This window comes from Artemia sp. Qi Xiang Cuo, chromosome 5, assembly GCF_049724085.1.
Source record: "Artemia sp. Qi Xiang Cuo chromosome 5, ASM4972408v1, whole genome shotgun sequence".
NCBI lineage: Eukaryota > Metazoa > Arthropoda > Branchiopoda > Anostraca > Artemiidae > Artemia > Artemia sp. Qi Xiang Cuo.
In genome coordinates this window covers 77,255,103-77,272,875 of record NC_142798.1, presented here as the reverse complement: position 1 = coordinate 77,272,875, position 17,773 = coordinate 77,255,103, and the positions used below count along the sequence as shown (strand labels likewise).

Sequence of the window (17,773 nt, the reverse complement as noted above, 5' to 3'; positions counted from 1 at the left end):
AAGTAAGTCTTTTAGGTTTCAACACACACAAAAACTTCTGCATCGGGAGGAAAAGGGGGCCTAATTCATGCCATTAGGACGTCTTCTTGAGGAGTTGATTGAATGTCAACCACATATGCTGAGAATTAATAGTTTGTTTTCTAGTTAGGCCTTTTTGGGATCTGGGCACGATGAGAGCTTTTGGGGTTTTGAAGATCCCTAAATTAATGTGATTAAGACATCTATTAAAGGAGCTTATTGGTTCTTAACCAACTTATTTGGAATTAGGGGGAAGTGTCCTAGCTCCCCCACTCTGATTTGTGTGACACAAGAGGGTCCCTAGTTGTTGAATCTCTAAACCTCAGTGGGAGGTTAGAATAAGTGTCTTAGATGTGTTTTTTGTAGTTAATATCCAGCCCGACTTTTGTGGGGGAGGGATCTTTAACTTCTTGTGATGACAAAATATACAGAAGGCCATTTCGGGCAATAGATAATTTTGCGGGAAATCAGAACTGATGTAGTATTTTTTTTTTGGGATTGAGATGCGATCTAACATTACCAAGCCAGGGAACAGGGGGAGGGGAGCCCAAAATTCCCATTTTTAAATTATCTAGGATTGTCATATATTAGTAAAACCTAGTTAGAAGTAAGACTAAGTATCTTGACTGTGCCTTTGGGGGTTTAGTATTCATATATGTCTCTATCGGTGGGAGGTATCGGTAATTTCTTATCATCAGTACATGTACCAGAAGTGATTGTCGAGTCTCAATCCAATTTGGGGGGAAGTATCGTAAGAGTAAGTATCCTAATTCAGAATTTAGGAGTTTTTGCCTGATCCACAATAAGGGAATGTGCCAGTTATTATCGTTAGGACATTTACCAGAGAATATTGTCACATATTAATGAAACTCCGTGGAAACTATGAGCTAATGTTCTAGTTGTATATTTGGGAGATCAGGACCCATCTGAACTTTCTGGGGTTGTTAAGGAAACTTATCATCGGAACGAAAACTTATGAAAACTTATCATCGGAACGAAAACCAGATAGACTCAATCTGATAGACGTTATTGCCGATATTCACGGTTCTTGACACTGGAGGTGTAGGTTGCGCTCGTTTTAAATATTGAATTTGCTCTTTACTTTTCATAAAGAGATTTTTTTTCACAGGGTTTTGACATATATTAACTGCAGCAATGTTTTGGCTAAGAATTTTTGTTAATAGCAAGTCAAAACGTTTGTATATCGGCTAAAAAAAAAACTGGCTTTGGCTCCCTCCGCTCGCAAGGACCTTCGGCCGCCTAAAATTGCAACTACTTCGCTCAGATCTTTGGGGGTCTTCGGGCTAACAAAGATCCGGCTTATCTGACTTTTTATAACCTCCTCCACTCAGTGGAGCCTTCGTTCCTTTAAGTCAGAAGTTGCTGTGGGTGAGAGGTGCTTGAGTCTTTGGCCTTCGCATATGTACTTCTGGGCTATTATGTCACTCTGTGGTTCCACACGAACTTACCCGATTATATTGTTAGAGTATTGCTCCCCCCCCCCGCGATTTTTCTGTTTTTTTTGTGCATTGGGTTCTTCAAAGAAGTGGCTACCTTCTTTTAAAATTCCAGCTAGATTGGAGACAAAATGTGCCAAGTCTTAGCCTCTGGCAGTAGCCTTCGTAAGAGTATTTATGGTAAGAATAGCCCTAGTTTGAACAAAGAAGTAGGAGGTTCGGGTTGGTAGTTTGAACAAAGAAGGTTTGGGTTGGTAGTTTTGAAGGTATAACTAGTCGTGGTGTGAATAATAGAGGTAGTAGCGGTCGAGATAATCTACACTTCAGTGAAAGAGTGAAGATCATTAGTAGAAATATTAACACGTGTTTTTTGCTCCGTTGTCAATATTGACAATATTTTCAATATTGTCAATAACACTTCGTGAAATATTTTCTTAGAGTTTTTTTTTATTTTAAATGATCCTTCTTCGATATAAATTATTTCTCCGAAAAATGACGTTTCTCGCTTAGCACACCTGTTAAATAACCCCAAAACGGTCCTAAGTCAAAAGAAGTACAATCAGCCTAGATGTGTCAATTTGGGGTTGAGGATAATCTGAATCTGCATAGCAGCTCACGAAACGATTAATATTTCACGCGTGTGATATTTTCGTACGTCGCTTTTTCTACCTTGGCTTAGCTTTTTAATTGGTCAATCAGAACTAATCTTAGTTTAAACTCTCACTGAGATTTTAAGGGATTTTGCTTTCTTTCGAGAAGGGTGCAGATGGAAGCTGTAAGATAGGGTTTATGGGGTCCCCAAGTTGGCGCACCTGCTTTAAGTATTCCTGTGATCACGTCTCTTTCATATCCATTTGACATCAATTTTGTTAACCTACAAACTTTTTATATTTCAGATGTATTCCCATTCACCATCGCCCTCTGTTGAATTGGGTTATATGTATGGTGGGATGCAACAGAGGAACGTTGTTCCAAATCATTCGCACAGTCATCTTTGGTCACGTTCTTCAACTGTTGATGCTCAGTTTCCACATCACGGCCTTAGTGATCCTCTTAACGTGGGTGGATCTACGGAAACTAAAAGAATAAGGTATTTTAATTCGTCGCTGCTACTACTAAAGAACGGATTTGAAATTTTCAAACTTTATAAATAATTGTTTAAAACCGTTTGTGAAGCTGTTCTCATAAGAAGGATCAGCGGGACATTGTACGTTCAGATCACACTTCGATTCTCCTGATCTACAGTTCCCTGCTGCCCCTCCCCCCTTGAGAACATCTCTGCAGATAGTTTTGGGAGTTTTCTTAGAGGTGTAAAAGTGTCTGATATATAGGCCGTAGAGCCTTTTATGAGGCCAAATTTATGAATTGTGTTTTTTGTGTATTTTTTAACTGTCCCGTTAAAATCTGATTTTTAATCTGTTGAATATATAATGGTATGAGAGACGTCTTTTTGATTTGATATTATTATATATAGAGAAAAAGTCTGTACTTTATAGCTGTTTTCCTTGGCCATGGATTTGTTATGTAAACAGATACCACATAATTTAGAAACGAAATATAGTAATCTAGGGGGGTTAACAGCCAGTAGAAGGTTAACAGCCAGCAGGCATCTAGCATGTTTGATATTGGACGTTTTGTTTCTTGTTTTTTGTTGTTGTTTTTTCTTCGTGCTGTTCTGTTATAGCGCCTATGTTAAGTTCTTCATCTAAGTAGAAGTTTAGATTTTCTGTAAGGGGAAAATATTTATTCAAACTAGATTGAGGCCTCATTTTTCAATTGGCTATACTACGGACACAGTTAACAAAGGTTTGGTTTTGTTCGAATTCCTTTTGCTGATACATTTAATCAGTTTTTTTGTCCCAATAATCTGAATTCTGCAATTCCCTTGGGAGCTTTTTTTCCAGTAATGGAGTATGTAGATATTATTGTGGCTGACTGAGGTCACAAGAACACCAGTGCTGAGGTGCGACCAAAATACGGAGTATCTTAAGGTTCATTGTTCTTGTCTGGCATTGGCAAATAAATTACTAGAAATAGACAATAACGGTTCCTTTACAATTATTTTTGCCGGTTTTTTTTTTTTTTATATTTATTTCTATTGTCGGGTGATGACAGTGGTCAAGTATGGTTTTGAAGCGTGGGCGCTCGTGAAAACGGAGGAGGACTGTGGAGGACTAACAAAATATGGAGTATCTTGAGGTTCATTGTTCTTGTCTGGCATTGGCAAATAAATTGCGAGAAATAGACAATAATGGTTCCTTTACGATTATTTTTACGTTTATTATTATTTATATTTATTATTTTTACATTTATTTAATTTGTATCCTATTTAATCATTATTTTGTTATTTTATAATTTATTTTTATTGTCGGGTGATAACAGTGATCAAGTATGGTTCTGAAGCGTGGGCGCTCCTGAAAATGGAGGAGGACTTGTGCTAGATGTTTTCCACAGAAATGGCCTACGGATTGTTTTAGGTACTCGATGAACTGATCTTATATCAAACAATAATCTGTATGAAAAAAGGGGGTAAATCAAGGGCCATAATAAAAGAAAATTTTAAATGGCTAGGACGCTTCTGCGGATGAAGGATGACAGATTTCCCTTGTTGGGCAACTGTCAAGGACCCAACAAAAACCAGATCGTCCCCGAATGCGGTGGGAGCATGTCATAACCAAATATTTAAAGGATATGGAAATTTCCTGGGAGGGTGTAAAGAGGGAGGCTTTGAATAGATTGAAATGGAGGAGGAGCCTGTGTAGCTGTGTTTGTCTCAGGCGGCTTGGTGTTGTAGTGAGTTGCTAGTAGTAGTAGTAGTTTTTGCTATAAGAAAACAATAACGATTATTTGTATTATTTGCTATCATTTTTATTATTTTATATTTATTTTAAATTTTTATTTTATAACTATCTTTGTTTTATTATTTATTTTTATTGTCTGGCGTAATTAGGAAATAAGTTGCTATAAATAGACAATAACGATAATTCTTAAGAGAAATTGATTGCGGTTTGACTAAGATTTAATAGAATATTCTGGAATCGCTTGCAACGATGCAATTATTCGATCATATCTCTGGCTAAAGTCAAGTATTGAGATTTTTTTCTGGATTCACCATTTTTTGCTTCTTCAAGCTCAGCTTTAATTCCAGTTCCAAGCTGGATCTCGTCAAATCTTTATTTTAAGAAGTTTCACTGCCATCTAGCGTCTTGTCTGAAAACAAGGGAGTAATCTGCCCTTGACGAGCTTAGTACTACTGGCGTACTAGTGTAGATTTATCCCCCTATTTTGTCATTTTAAAACCTTAATATTTTCTATTAAAATATTAGATGGTGGTAGAGTTTCTTCAAACCGAACTTGCTCGGGTTTATTGTCTTATTATTTGTGTGGGGTCGTAAACTGAATATCGTAGAGTAAATATTGTTTATTCCAGAATGCCATCTAACCAAAGTATGGCAAGTCGAGGCAGTGTTGACAGATGTAGTGAATCACCAGCACCAAATTTAATTGTGGAATATATTGGATCTGATGGGAATAGAACAACAGAAATTCGATCTATGCTAAAGGATTTAACTTGGGCCAAAAAGTAAGTAGCATACTAATTTTTGTCTTTTCATCTAATTTTTTCTTCAGCCTTTTTCTTTGCATGATTATTTTTTCATATTTTTTAAATTATTAGTAACCTCAGATTGGAAATCTTATTGTCCAACGAAGGAAAAAATGATGCTATTTAATCTCAGACCAGTTTGAACAGTGTCGGCATTATTGCTGTCTCTGGACCTAAAAGACTGTAATCCGCATTCTGAAAAACGTGAAATCTCAGCTAAATGACTTGGGGGTCTTAATTGATCTAACTTTAGTGTTGGAAAAAATAAAATTCTATTTATTTTTTTATGAAGATACAAAAAAAGATATTTTTCAAAATATGGAGGAGTATTTTTGGTCTCTTTATTTTCTTTGATGAAATTACCAAAAACAGTAGTTTTCAAAATATTGAGGAGCGAATTGCCCTCCCCCCATTCCCCAATTGGTGCCAGGAATGATTGTCAGTCTTCAACCATATTATGAATTTCCTTTACCAACGAAGTGGACTTGCAATTTTGCAGGACGATAATTTTAAGCCCCGAAAAATGAGTTTGGCTACATTTCATTGATGCGTCACCTTTCATTTATAGAACTTTTAAAAGTATTCATTGGGCCGCATTTTTGGGCCAAAGGCCCAAAAATCAGAACGTATTGACAACATCTAAAAGGAACTTACTGAGTGCTTTATAATGTTTAGTTTAATCAACCAGCGGGATTCGATGCCATAAAGAATCAGCCTATATCGTCCATTGTGAATTTTTTTTTAGTTTAAGTGGCCAAACTATTTAGAATTGATTGGGTGGTCTTGCCATAACTTATAGAGCTTGGATAAGCGATACGAATAAATGGCAAAAAGCCGACATCTACATCCCCTGAAATCTTAGAAAAACCTTGTAACTTCTCTTTTTTTGTGCTGGGGGCTCTGAAGCATGGGTGCTCCGAAAAGCGGATGAAGATTTGTTAGATGTTTTCCAGAGAGATTGCTTACGGATTGTTCCGGGTACCCGGCTGACTGACCGTATTTTCAACAGTAGGCTGTACGAAAAAAGTGGTTCGATACCACTTTCTAGGGCTATAATGAAAGATAGATTGAGGTGGCTAGGGCACGTTCTGCGGATGAAGTATGACAGATTGCCAAAGATTGTACTTTTCGGCCAACCGTCCAGGGCTAAACGGAAAGCAGGTCGTCCTCATCTACGTTGGGAGGACGTCATAAAGAAAGATTCAAAGGAAATGGGAACTTCCTGGGAGGGTTTAAAAAGGGAGGCTTTGAATAGATTGGGATGGAGGTAGAGTCTGCGTAGCTGTGTTGGCCTCAAGCGGCTTGGTGCTGCGGTGAGTTGTTAGTAGTAGTTTAGAGAAACTTAGATCATTAGGAAATGTACAATTTTTTTCGATCAAACGAAGCAGAATTTTCTTTTAAAATTCAGGAAAGGGTTGTCCCCAAAAACGTTCTAGCATACCTACTAGGAAATTGCCCAAAATCACCAGGAAGGAAATGTCATCTGATCTATTTGACAGCTCTACGAATTTTCTGTGGTGCAACCCTCTTTGATTGAAAACTTTGTCAACAGAATTTCATTGTATTTTCAATCAAATTTCATAATCAAATCACAAATTCTCAGCACGTTTCAATGATAAGTAGTCCCCTGGGAGAATTCACTAATGGACCCTTTGGCTTTGAGACAGTCAGCCGACGCTGAGGCTCACAAAATGATGTTTAAACTATTAAATTCTCTTAGTTTAATCAACTAATGTAATAAGATAATAAATTTAGTCATGTAATTTAAAGTAAATGATGCTAGGACAACTTCGCTTGTGTGATGAATGTCCAGAAAGAGTTCAATTTACTTTGTGGTCAATACACTTACAATGGCAGTACTTAAGTAAGTAAAGAATGAGATGGAGTGTGCCCATTGTGAATAAAGTTATATAATTATTGGCTCTCATAGAGAAGTCAACAAAATCCTAACTTGCAGAAGTCCTAAGGCTGGAAAAGAAACCCAAAATACCAAGTAGTAATACTACAACTACTACTAACAACTCACCGCCGCACCAAGCTGCCTGAGGTCAACACAGCTACGCACGCTTCTCCTCCATGTCCTCCACCGAACCTTAGACCTTAGGACTACATGTGCTTTGAGATGTACCCACTGCATATCATTCCTCAATCATCCCTCGGGTGCTTCTGCAGTGTCATTCTTCAATTGCTGTTGAACAGGAGTGCACAGGTTACACAAAACTCCTGGTCGGTCTGGTGCAGTTTTGGGACTTCCCCCGCTAAGATTCGGTGGCAATTGGCTTTTGGGAGTCGATGATCGTCCGTATTGAGGACGTGTCCCAAATGTCTTCACCATTGAAATCTGGGGGTAAGTATTTTTTTTAGGGGTTGTTTCTAATATATACACGTTTTCCGAGATTTCAAGCTCTGGACTGTAAACACAAGACATTGGAAAAATCTTGAGAAGTGGTAGCCCTGTGCTATTGTTCAATTGATAAAAGACATCTCAACATTCATCACTCTGGGTATAATAAACGGAAGGTTTTGAAACCTCGAATCTTCTACAACCTTGTTTAAGAATTTATTCACTGAGTCTTCTGTTTAATTTAAGCCTCTTTGTAAAACAAAATACTCATTCCTCAATGGAGAAACAAGCTCATAATATAGGTCAAAAAACCTATGTACTAATTAAAAAGAAACATGACAGATGAATATTCGAAAAAAAAGAAACGCTGGGCTAAAGAGTATGGATAAATTTTAAGAGACGAAACTTTGACGTTTTAATATTGGTTTATGATACTTAACGTTTATGACATTTAATGTTGCCATAATATGAATTAAAAATCACTGTTGCTGCTCACAGTGTTGTCAAATAGAAAAAAGGAGAAAGAAAAACTAGTATATTCTTTTGTGTTAAAATGTGTGCTTTGGTTCTTTTATTGGCTATTTTTTAGCCTAATTTTTAACCTAATTCCTTAATCATTTGTAAAAAAGGAAACCCAATAGCCCCCTTCTTACCCGTCGTTTTACTCAGACTTTGCTTCTATGGCAATTTTTGAGCTAGTAAAAATAATGTTACCTGAGCAAACACGAACAGCCAAAAAAGGTAAAAATTACTCTTTGAGCTTTATTTAAAATCATAGAAAAAAGCGCAGGATATGCTCTTTTATTTGTTTTTTATTTATTTTGTTTATTATTTATTATATTATCTTTTATTTTTGTTGCCAATCCATGGACCAAACTCGTCAGACTTCTAAGCACAAGTAAGAAGTAACAATTTTGATCTTTCAAAGTCTGACCCATGTAAGAAAAACATCGTCAACAAACAACGAACCGTGTTAAGGAATCGTAAGCCAGTAAAAAAGTGAAAAGTTTTTGAGCCGCAACATTTTTTACAAGTACACTCTCTGTTTCCAACACAATTAGAAAAGTTAAAAACAACCTAAAGTTTTAACTTATCGAAATCTAGTTTTCAGTTTGAGGTCTAAGCACTTTTTGGTCCAGGCTTAAAAATTTTCCCTATTTTGATCAGATTTTAATCAGGTTTTATATAGTTAATGATCTTGAGTTTATACGTGGTTCTAGCCTAAAATTTCCTTAAAGCAACGATATTGTTTTGTTTTTTTAAACTATTTTTTTTATTGATTATAAAATAGTTAGAGCTATGTTACGATGAAGAACATAGGCTAAGGTAATGTACCTGCTACCGGCCGTTAAATCGTTTTTTTTTTCTTCCTTTTTTTTAAGTAATTTGATTTACAATCTACTAAAATATGGAAAGTATATGCCAATATCAATTGCATGCACTGTTATTCTAAAATTGTATGACTTTCATATAAACAATATTGCTATCTGATTTTTATTCACGGAAAGTAGATGTCGTCAATGAATCATCCATGATGTCGTCATGAAAGTAGATGCACTCTGAAAATACTGGAAAATCTTTAGAGTCTAGTCAGAGGTTTTTCTTACGCGAAGAACAACCTGTTCCAGTTCTCATGCCTGCTTAGCTAGAGACATCAAACTCCAGGCACAATCATTATCTACTAATAATAATTTAGGACTATTGGTTCGATACAATCTCCCCCATTCAAAAAAAAAAACACCTGTAGTCTTTTTTCTAGCAAGAAATACAAATTCTGCAATTTTGTAGATAGGAGCTGGAAAACTCTACAGTAGGATTCTCTGATATGCTGAGTCTGATGTTGTGATTTTTCTTGAGATTGCTTGACTTTCTTGGGGTCCTTCCCCCTTTTTCAAAAACCAGGCAAATTTTTTGGGTGGGTAACATTAAACTTAATCAATTTATGTATTTGGAATCAGAATAAAAAAAAACAATTCGTTTGATGCGTCAGTTGTTATAAAATTCTGTTTTTCAGAGTTTCCGTTACGTTCGGTCCGAATCGCTCCATGCTTACAGTTTGTTCGTTACGTTAACTGTTTGATTATCGTCTACTTGGCATACGTCTACTAATGTCTACGTCTACTTTAATAACTAAGTCTAAATTGCCACTTTAGTACTACAGCTCATCCTTGCCCCCTTGTTTACGCATTAGGCGGTAGTTAGCAGCAAGCCCACATTCAAGAGGGTTGGGGTTTGAACCTCCCCCCTCTCCCCCAAATGTTTTCTGGCTCGTACAAACGTAAAAAAAATTAGTATAAACAAATTTTCGATGTGTGTTTTAAAGTTTTTTTGCTACCCCCCCCCCCCCGAAAAAATCCTGGATACGGCTCTGATTAGCAGTGAACTCTCTTGGAATAGATCTTACTTTAGGTCTGTTTCTAAGTATCTGTACATGGTCTTATTTCTATTTCTTATTTTTTTGGTGTGCACTGTATTATTAAATATTTCGGTTTTTGTTATTTGTCTATAGTTCCACTTTAATTTCCTTATTTTATTTTGCATTAGATTAGTGGTAAAATAACATGTAGATACTGCTTTAAAGGGAAATTATAGATTCAACTTTTAGATTTGACCAAAAAGAATTTAAATAGTTATTAGTCATTACCAAAGTTGAATTTGAAATCTTAATAAGTAATTTCAAAATGAACCATGAAACATTTATTCTGGAAAATTGTGGAGACTTTTTTGGCAAAACTTAGTACAGGCTTTCGGCGTAAGAGTGGTGGTAAGACCAGACTTAAATACAGCTAAATCTTGAAACAGAATTCGTTTGAGTTCTATGTTATTTTATTTGACTATAGACAAGTTTTGAATAAACCTAAATATTTCATCACAATCATCGATAATTGTTAAATATTAAAGACATTACAAAATGATTATAATAAATCGATTGATGTAGAGAATTCGTATGTACCCCTGAGGAAAATTTGATGTAATATCAAATGTTGATTTTCAGCCCTGTCGGGGTCTCGTCACCTTTACCCCCATTTGCCTTTCAGCTAAATTACATGTTTTTTAAATTTATGTACGCATATGGAAAGTTTATGATCATTCCTTGTTTCATCTTGTTTTTGTAATTGGCCATTCAAATCATTCTGTTGAATAATGCTTTAAAACAGGTAGCTTGAATAATCTAGTGGGGAAAATGGGAAGAGTCTGATGATATGCCCCCAATCAGGCGTAGCACTCCCGGCCGAGAGAAGTGTCAGGAGATCGCAATCGGTGCTGTGCGGACCTCATTGGTCTACATGCGGAAGTTTGCTTTGTATGTTTATTCTTCGATATTAAACTTAAGTTTTTTATTTCTTTTTTTGCATGCTGGTCAGTGGCCGGAAGTGCAATGCGTTATTGGGGACACATCATCCGACGCTTCCCATGTTTTCCCCCCAAATCTCTCGGGGTACCTATTTAGAGATGGGTTGACTCTGGCTGAGCTCAGAGTCACAGCATTGACCCCATCTCAAACCAAATAACCAACAACACCGGGACTCGAACCACTGTGCTCAGGATTTCAAGTCTAGTGCTCTGGCCACTCGGCATTAAATGCTTTAAATTTTGCAGGCCTTCATCTGGTGACTTACGGCGTATTCAAGTAGAAAAATCTATTAACCCGGCTGAGCCTCTGGGCATTGAGATCGTTTGCCCAACAAACGGCGGCGTCTTTGTAAGTAGTGTTAAAGAGCAGAGTCTTGCAGCACGGGTTGGAATCCAAGTTGGCGACCAGCTTCTTGAAGTCTGTGGAATAAACATGAGAAACGCCACTCATTCCCTTGCTGCTAGTGTGTTGCGCCAGTGTGGAGATTCAATTACAATGTTGGTGCAGTACAATCCGGAGAAATATGAAGAAGTGACAAGAAATATTGATAGTCATGCAAGACCTCAATCTCATTCAGATTCCCCAACTCCATGTAACTCTCCGAAACCTCCAAGAAATCCTAATATGGAGGTTGAAGACTTACCTCATTCTGGAAGCTCCACCTTAAGGAGTCCTTTAAATCCCGAAGAGGCGTTGCGCACTGTTCTTAGCTACAATCTCGTAATCGATAATAGTAACAATAATAACTCATTACGAAATTCGGTCAACTACGATCGACCTGATTCAAGCTTTATTCGTCCCAAACAGCTGAGCCTTGATGAAGGCTCTCGCTCGTCGTATAGACATTCAAGCATTGAGGATAAGAACGCTTTAAATTCTACCACAGTTCGAAACTCCTTGCGGCAGTCAAGTTTGGATGAAAAGTCACAAGTACCGAATACGAGAAGCTCTAGACGTCAAGCAAGTATGGATGAAAAAGCCATGTTGAGAAGTTCACTGAATGTTGAGAGCAGAGAGAGACCTGCTTCGACTTATGCCACTATGACTCGACATCAGATGTCTTTACCGAGACAATCGGCATTGCTGTAAGTTTTTTTCTCTTTTTTACTCATTTAATTTATTTTTATCACAAAATTAAATATGTATTGTCACAGTATTTCAATTTGTATTTATCACTAAATAAAATCACAATATATATGATTTTATTAGAATTAGATATGCTAAATTTGAAGAGGTAATCGGAACGTTTCCATGGCCTTGTTTTTTTTTTGTTTTTGTTTTTTTGTTGATTTTTTTCTGCAATGCCAAAAGAAAACATTTTTTAATTATTAAGCAAAGCTATGGATGCTGGGGAACATATGACGATAATGACTTAGCTACATCACTGCATTAAACAAGTTTTATAAACCAATATATATTTTTTCTTTTTTTTTGTCTAATTCAAAACACGAACGAGCTTACCTATAGTAAACTTAATTGTGTTGAGGAACATTTATATTAATTTATTATTATTCTTATTATTTCTCAAGAACTAAAATATACAAATTTACCGTGAATTTTGTACTGAATGTTATCAGAATTTTACCATGGCTCACAGATTTTGTGCAATCATTTCTTTTTTTATTTTTTTTTTGTAAAAAAAAGACTTCAAAATTCATTGCGCAAAATACTACGTGAGCTAAAAACAATATAATTATATTTATAAATTTAATCTATGAAACTATTAGAAAGTTTCTCGGAATTTTTTTTTATTAATTATTGCATGGTGTGCTTACTTCACAATATGTTCTCCAAACGACGGGAGACTAGGAGACAAATACCCCCCCCCCAAAAAAAAAAAAAAAAAAACGCCCACGAGATGAATTCCATGATCATAAAAAGCTGGCTAAATTGCACAATTGTTCTGCAATCCAATTTAGAAGGCAAGCATATGCCCTATTTTAGAGGGCATATGCTTGCCCAATTTTGAAGGCAATTGGGCAAAGAGAGCTTTGCCCAATTTTAGAAGGCCCAATTTTTTAGAAGTTGGTGGTGCCGAAACAAGAGGAAGGGACACATCCTTGCATTATATGATCCTGCTTCAAAAAAGATTTTTTTAGGGGGGGGGGGGACGAAATCCTAACTTTTCTCAAATTTCTGGGCTCTTCATAATCAAACTGTCAAATTAGGTTTTGTTATCCCCCCCCCCCCCGCCCGCCCCAGAAAATTCATGTTCATGTGCTTGTGTAGCTCCCCCATTTTCTGCTCCATCGTTGTTGTTTTTTTTGGTGGGAGGGGGGTAGGGAGGCTTCAGGCTCATCAGTGCACTTCATGCCTCCAACAATATATTGAGACCCATAAGGAGTCACAAGAACATACAAAGGATATCAATGGACAGATTTGGGCAACAATGTGGGTGATGGAAAATGTCTATTTGAACATCTGATTTCGGCAAAGGAAGTTTACGAGCATAAGACAACTGATATAAGCCTAAAAATGTATTTTCCTTTATTAGCTAGTGTCCTTTAAGGTGATCAGATTGAAGGTAATAAAGAAAAGTAATTCATAATGTACTTTTTCTTTCTTTTTTAGTGATGGTGACATTGGCCGTCTAGATCAGCCAACGGTTTCAGACTCTCGAATTCTCTTTTTGGAAATGAAAAAATCTAGTAACCTGGGAGTAGGTCTTGTTGGTGGCAACGCTGTTGGCATTTTTATCCACCAAGTGCATTCTGATTCACCTGCCCAAAATGCTGGCCTAAGGTTTGTCTTATAATATATAAATGAATATTTATTTAATAATATATAAATAATAAGTATTTAAATAAATAAAATATCATTGGGAGGTATAAAATTTTTGTGGGCATAGTTTTCCTTGGACAGGGGTTAATTGAACTGATCTTATCGGGGGACTCCCCCCACCCCAACATGCTTAAATTGTTAAATTATAAAAAATTAATTGTATTTTTCTTAAATATGTTTCGATTATTCATTGGATATATATATATATATATATATATATATATATATATATATATATATATATATATATATATATATATATATATATATATATATATATATATATATATATATATATATATATATATATATATATATATATATATATATATATATATATATATATATATATCGTTATTGTTCCTGGATTAATGGAATCAGATATCACTTAATTCTGTTTTAGCAATATGGTAGATTTCTTTTTTTTTTCTGGAGTAAAGGTTAGATGATAATTTTTTTTTTTCTAAGTGAAGTTTGAAAAAAAAGATTTTTTTTTTTTTTGCCATAAATTTTCCAGTTTTTATCCTAGTGCTTTAAAACTATTTTACTTTTTGTTTATTTTGGTCTCCTAACCCCAATATTATTGTATTTGACAGGTGTCGAACGTGTAAAAGAACTCTTGAAAATATCTATTAAGGGTTATATTTCCTTTGAAAGGAATTTGACGGAATGGTATTCTACAGTCCTATGTTTATAATGTTTCAACGCAAGAGAGTAATTTCGGTTTTTGTCAGTCTTATCCACGGGGGGGGGGGGGTAAACGCCGGTCACCGGTAATTTCGCTATCTGTTAGTCTCTGAAATTCAGCGTTATCCATTTACCAAATTACATATTTTATTTTTAGATTGAAATGTCGAGAATTGGTTAAAAATCGTTGAAAAAAAAACGTTCGTATGTTTCCGACTAGTGAATCCGATGATTTAAGAATGTTGTCCTTTCGGTACAAACAACAGCTGTAGACTCATCGCGAAATCGCATGTTTCAGAGGGAATATAACTTTAAACCGTTGTTGACGGCTAACACTGAGAGAGGATAAAAAAAACACGGAATTGATTATTTTCCCCACCATAACGGGTGTAAAAAAAAACTAACTTCTAGGGGAAGAAGAGTGAAGGTTCTGAATTTCTTGGAAATGTTTTGCTTAGAAAATTATTTGAAAAGTGTATATAGGGCACTATTTTGTTTCGGGGACAAATTTTAAGGTATGAGGGGGTGCATTCTGTCCTCTGTTCCCTCTTTCCATGTTTGTAGGAGTGCTTTTATCGTTATCACTTAAACCATCCATAAACAAAATCGAGTTTATTGTCCTCCTAAGCATTAAAACCAAATGTATGAAATTCTGAAATTAAAAAGATGTTTTCTAAGTTTTTTCTGTATAGCTTTGACAACATAAATATGAGACTGGTTTACCTAGTTTCCTAAACAAAGTTAGAACAAATTTACCTGTTTAATTTTTTTTTTTCCTTGAAATGGTTTTAATAACATAATTCACGTGAACCATTCATCATGCAGATTGCATAAAAAACTTTTCAATTCTTCTTGGCGAGTGGTCAAGATTTTAAACAATTTTTTTGTTCGAAAATATTCGTATTTTACTAAATTTTTCCGAACTTTGAATTTCATGTTTGTTAAGAGTTCAAAAAAACTGTTCCAGCAACTATAGTTCAGACTTAGGAATATTATTTTTTAGATAGAAATTGGAAGCTAGCCAATTGAGGTTTTGATTATAATGTTATTTTAATATAATAATATTATGAAAGACGAATAATTAAATTATGAAAGAATGCACTGAATTATAAAAGAAGCTTCTTTATTTTTGAAGATTCAGTTTTTTGTTATTCTGATTTTTTTGCTTTTTTATGCGTAGATGTGGTGATCAGATTTTGGAGTACAATGGTAGTGATTTAAGATTTGCAACTGTCGAGCTAGCTGCATGTGAATTGGCCAAACCCGCTGAAAAAGCTGCTATTGTTGTACAGTACAATTATGAAAGTAAGTATATTGGAGTCGGTATTTCTTCTATCCTAAAATTTCCCTAGAAGAAAATTGGGGCTTCGAAATCTCCCCGAAATTGACGTTAAAAAACTGTCGATTTGTTAAGGTTCTTCTTTTTTTCATAGTTTTTTTTTTTTTTTTTTTGCAACTCTGATTTAAGATTTGCAACTGTCGAGCTAGCTGCATGTGAATTGGCCAAACCCGCTGAAAAAGCTGCTATTGTTGTACAGTACAATTATGAAAGTAAGTATATTGGAATCAATGCTTCTATTATCCCTGAATTTTTCCAGAAAAAAATTGGTTCTCTGAAATCTCCGAAAATTGACGTTACAAGAATTGTTTTTCGTTCGTTTGTATTTTATTTTGTAACTGCTAAGGAAGCTGCATATGAAATGGCCAAACCTGTTGAAAAGATTTTATAAAAGTACAGTAAAATTATGAAACTGAGCTTGAAATCAGTGCTTCCACTATACCTGAATATACTCGCGAGATAAAGGTTTTCCGAAAGTTAACCTTACAAAAATTAACGATTTGTATTCCGCGTTAACGTTCGTGAGGTTATGAACGCATTTACGTCCGAGAAACCCTATAAAAGTCGAGGATGATGAAAGCACTGATTAAAGTAGCCCTATACGAGACGTTCCATTGTGTGTTTCAGTGTTTTGTGTGTTTGTGCGTTTCAGGCATTTAAGTGTTTAAAATTTTCATTGAAAATCGTGGTAACAGAAAAAACGAGAAATTGTGTGAAAATTTGAGAATAATCAGTAGGATATAATATAAAATTTTATTATTCCAAGAAATAGACATATAACTAAGTAACGACACTGATGCAGTGAACGACAACATATACGACACTGATAACCAGCAAAAATCAAAATATTCAACATCAAACGTAGAATCTATTAGTGAATTAGCGGAAAAATTTGGAAAAATTATTTTTTGCTAAACCTTCTTAAGCTGTTAAGTTAGTTTCATAGCAGCATATGAGTGTCTTATTTATTAAAAATTGAATTTCCGATTTGTTTTTCAGACGTATTAACTAATTAATAATTTTAACTACATTTAAATAATCAAATTGAATAATTAAATGATTTAACTTTAACGATCTCCATGGGCAGTTCTGCAGTTTTTAGTAGTAGCGGGTGCCAGATATAATCAATTTGAAACTCGTGGCAGGGGGACGAGGGTCTAGAGCAAAATCTTGGGGGGAGCATGTGACATGTGGGCTAATAAGCAAGATCTTGGGGGGAGGGAATGAGACAAGGCCGCTAATAAGTAAATTCGTGGGGGGAGAGCCACTGTGATAGGGGTACCAATAATTGACCAAATTGACAAATCTATTTAAAAAAAAAGAGTGGAAAACAGAGAAAAAGTAACAAATGAGGGTGCTAGAAAAAACCTTTGGGGCGGGTTCCCCCCGGCCCCCATGATCCGCCAGTGACTGTAATTCCTTGGGCCAAAGGGACTAATGTACAAAAAATGATCAACCGCACGGGAGTGTTAAAGAAAAAAATTAATTATCTAGAGATCAAAACGCTTTTACAATTCTTTTAAAGTCACCAAAGAGTGACACTTTCTAAGGCAGAGTATTCCAGGCAGACTGATAAGCAGCTAGGGGTTGAAATCTTATCCGACTGATGGACTGAATGGAATTCGAATATTATCATAATTACGAAGATAATATGCAGAAAGGTCAGAGATAAGAGACGGTCTAGTTCTAAGGACCCCAGTATTACCACCATGTAATTCAAGAAAAACAAAAGGCACGCCATGTAAATAAAGTGAATTCAAATCAAGTCACGGGCTTTTAATAAAACTATTTGTTTCAAGGATAAGGTTTCCTGCTTTTTCGTATACCCTAGTGAGCTGTATCAGAAAGGAAAAAAATGTTGACATCCAATAAGAAACTCCATAAGGTCCATCAATAAGGATATTCCATATCAGTACACTTGAGGAGGGAAGGGGATAGGCTCTTTAAATATTGAGACTATTTATAAAAAGTATTAAAAGTCAATTTTCCGAGCCAATAAAATTATCCAGGTGGCACTTGAAGGCTCACTAAAGAATTTTGGGGTGTCTACGGGTGGTGGCAAATTACAATTATCAAAGGTTGTTTTCTAATATAAAGTTGAAATTTTTGTTCAGTCATCCAAACCAAATTAATAATAATAATAATAATTCATTCTTAACCCGCTGCAAAACAACAAAACCCCGCGGAG

General features: G+C 35.5%; 1 protein-coding gene across 1 annotated transcript in view; it reads left to right on the top strand.

The window, feature by feature from the left end:
- The window catches only part of Dlg5 (MAGUK family member discs large 5), a 195,504-nt gene that overhangs the window by 154,441 nt on the left and 23,290 nt on the right, over window positions 1-17,773 (top strand). Inside the window, exons 16-20 of the mRNA XM_089089949.1 lie at window positions 2,372-2,565; window positions 4,906-5,058; window positions 11,024-11,863; window positions 13,350-13,520; window positions 15,427-15,551. Of these exons, the coding sequence (XP_088946075.1) occupies window positions 2,372-2,565; window positions 4,906-5,058; window positions 11,024-11,863; window positions 13,350-13,520; window positions 15,427-15,551 (1,483 nt within the window). The remainder of the gene's footprint in view (window positions 1-2,371; window positions 2,566-4,905; window positions 5,059-11,023; window positions 11,864-13,349; window positions 13,521-15,426; window positions 15,552-17,773) is intronic.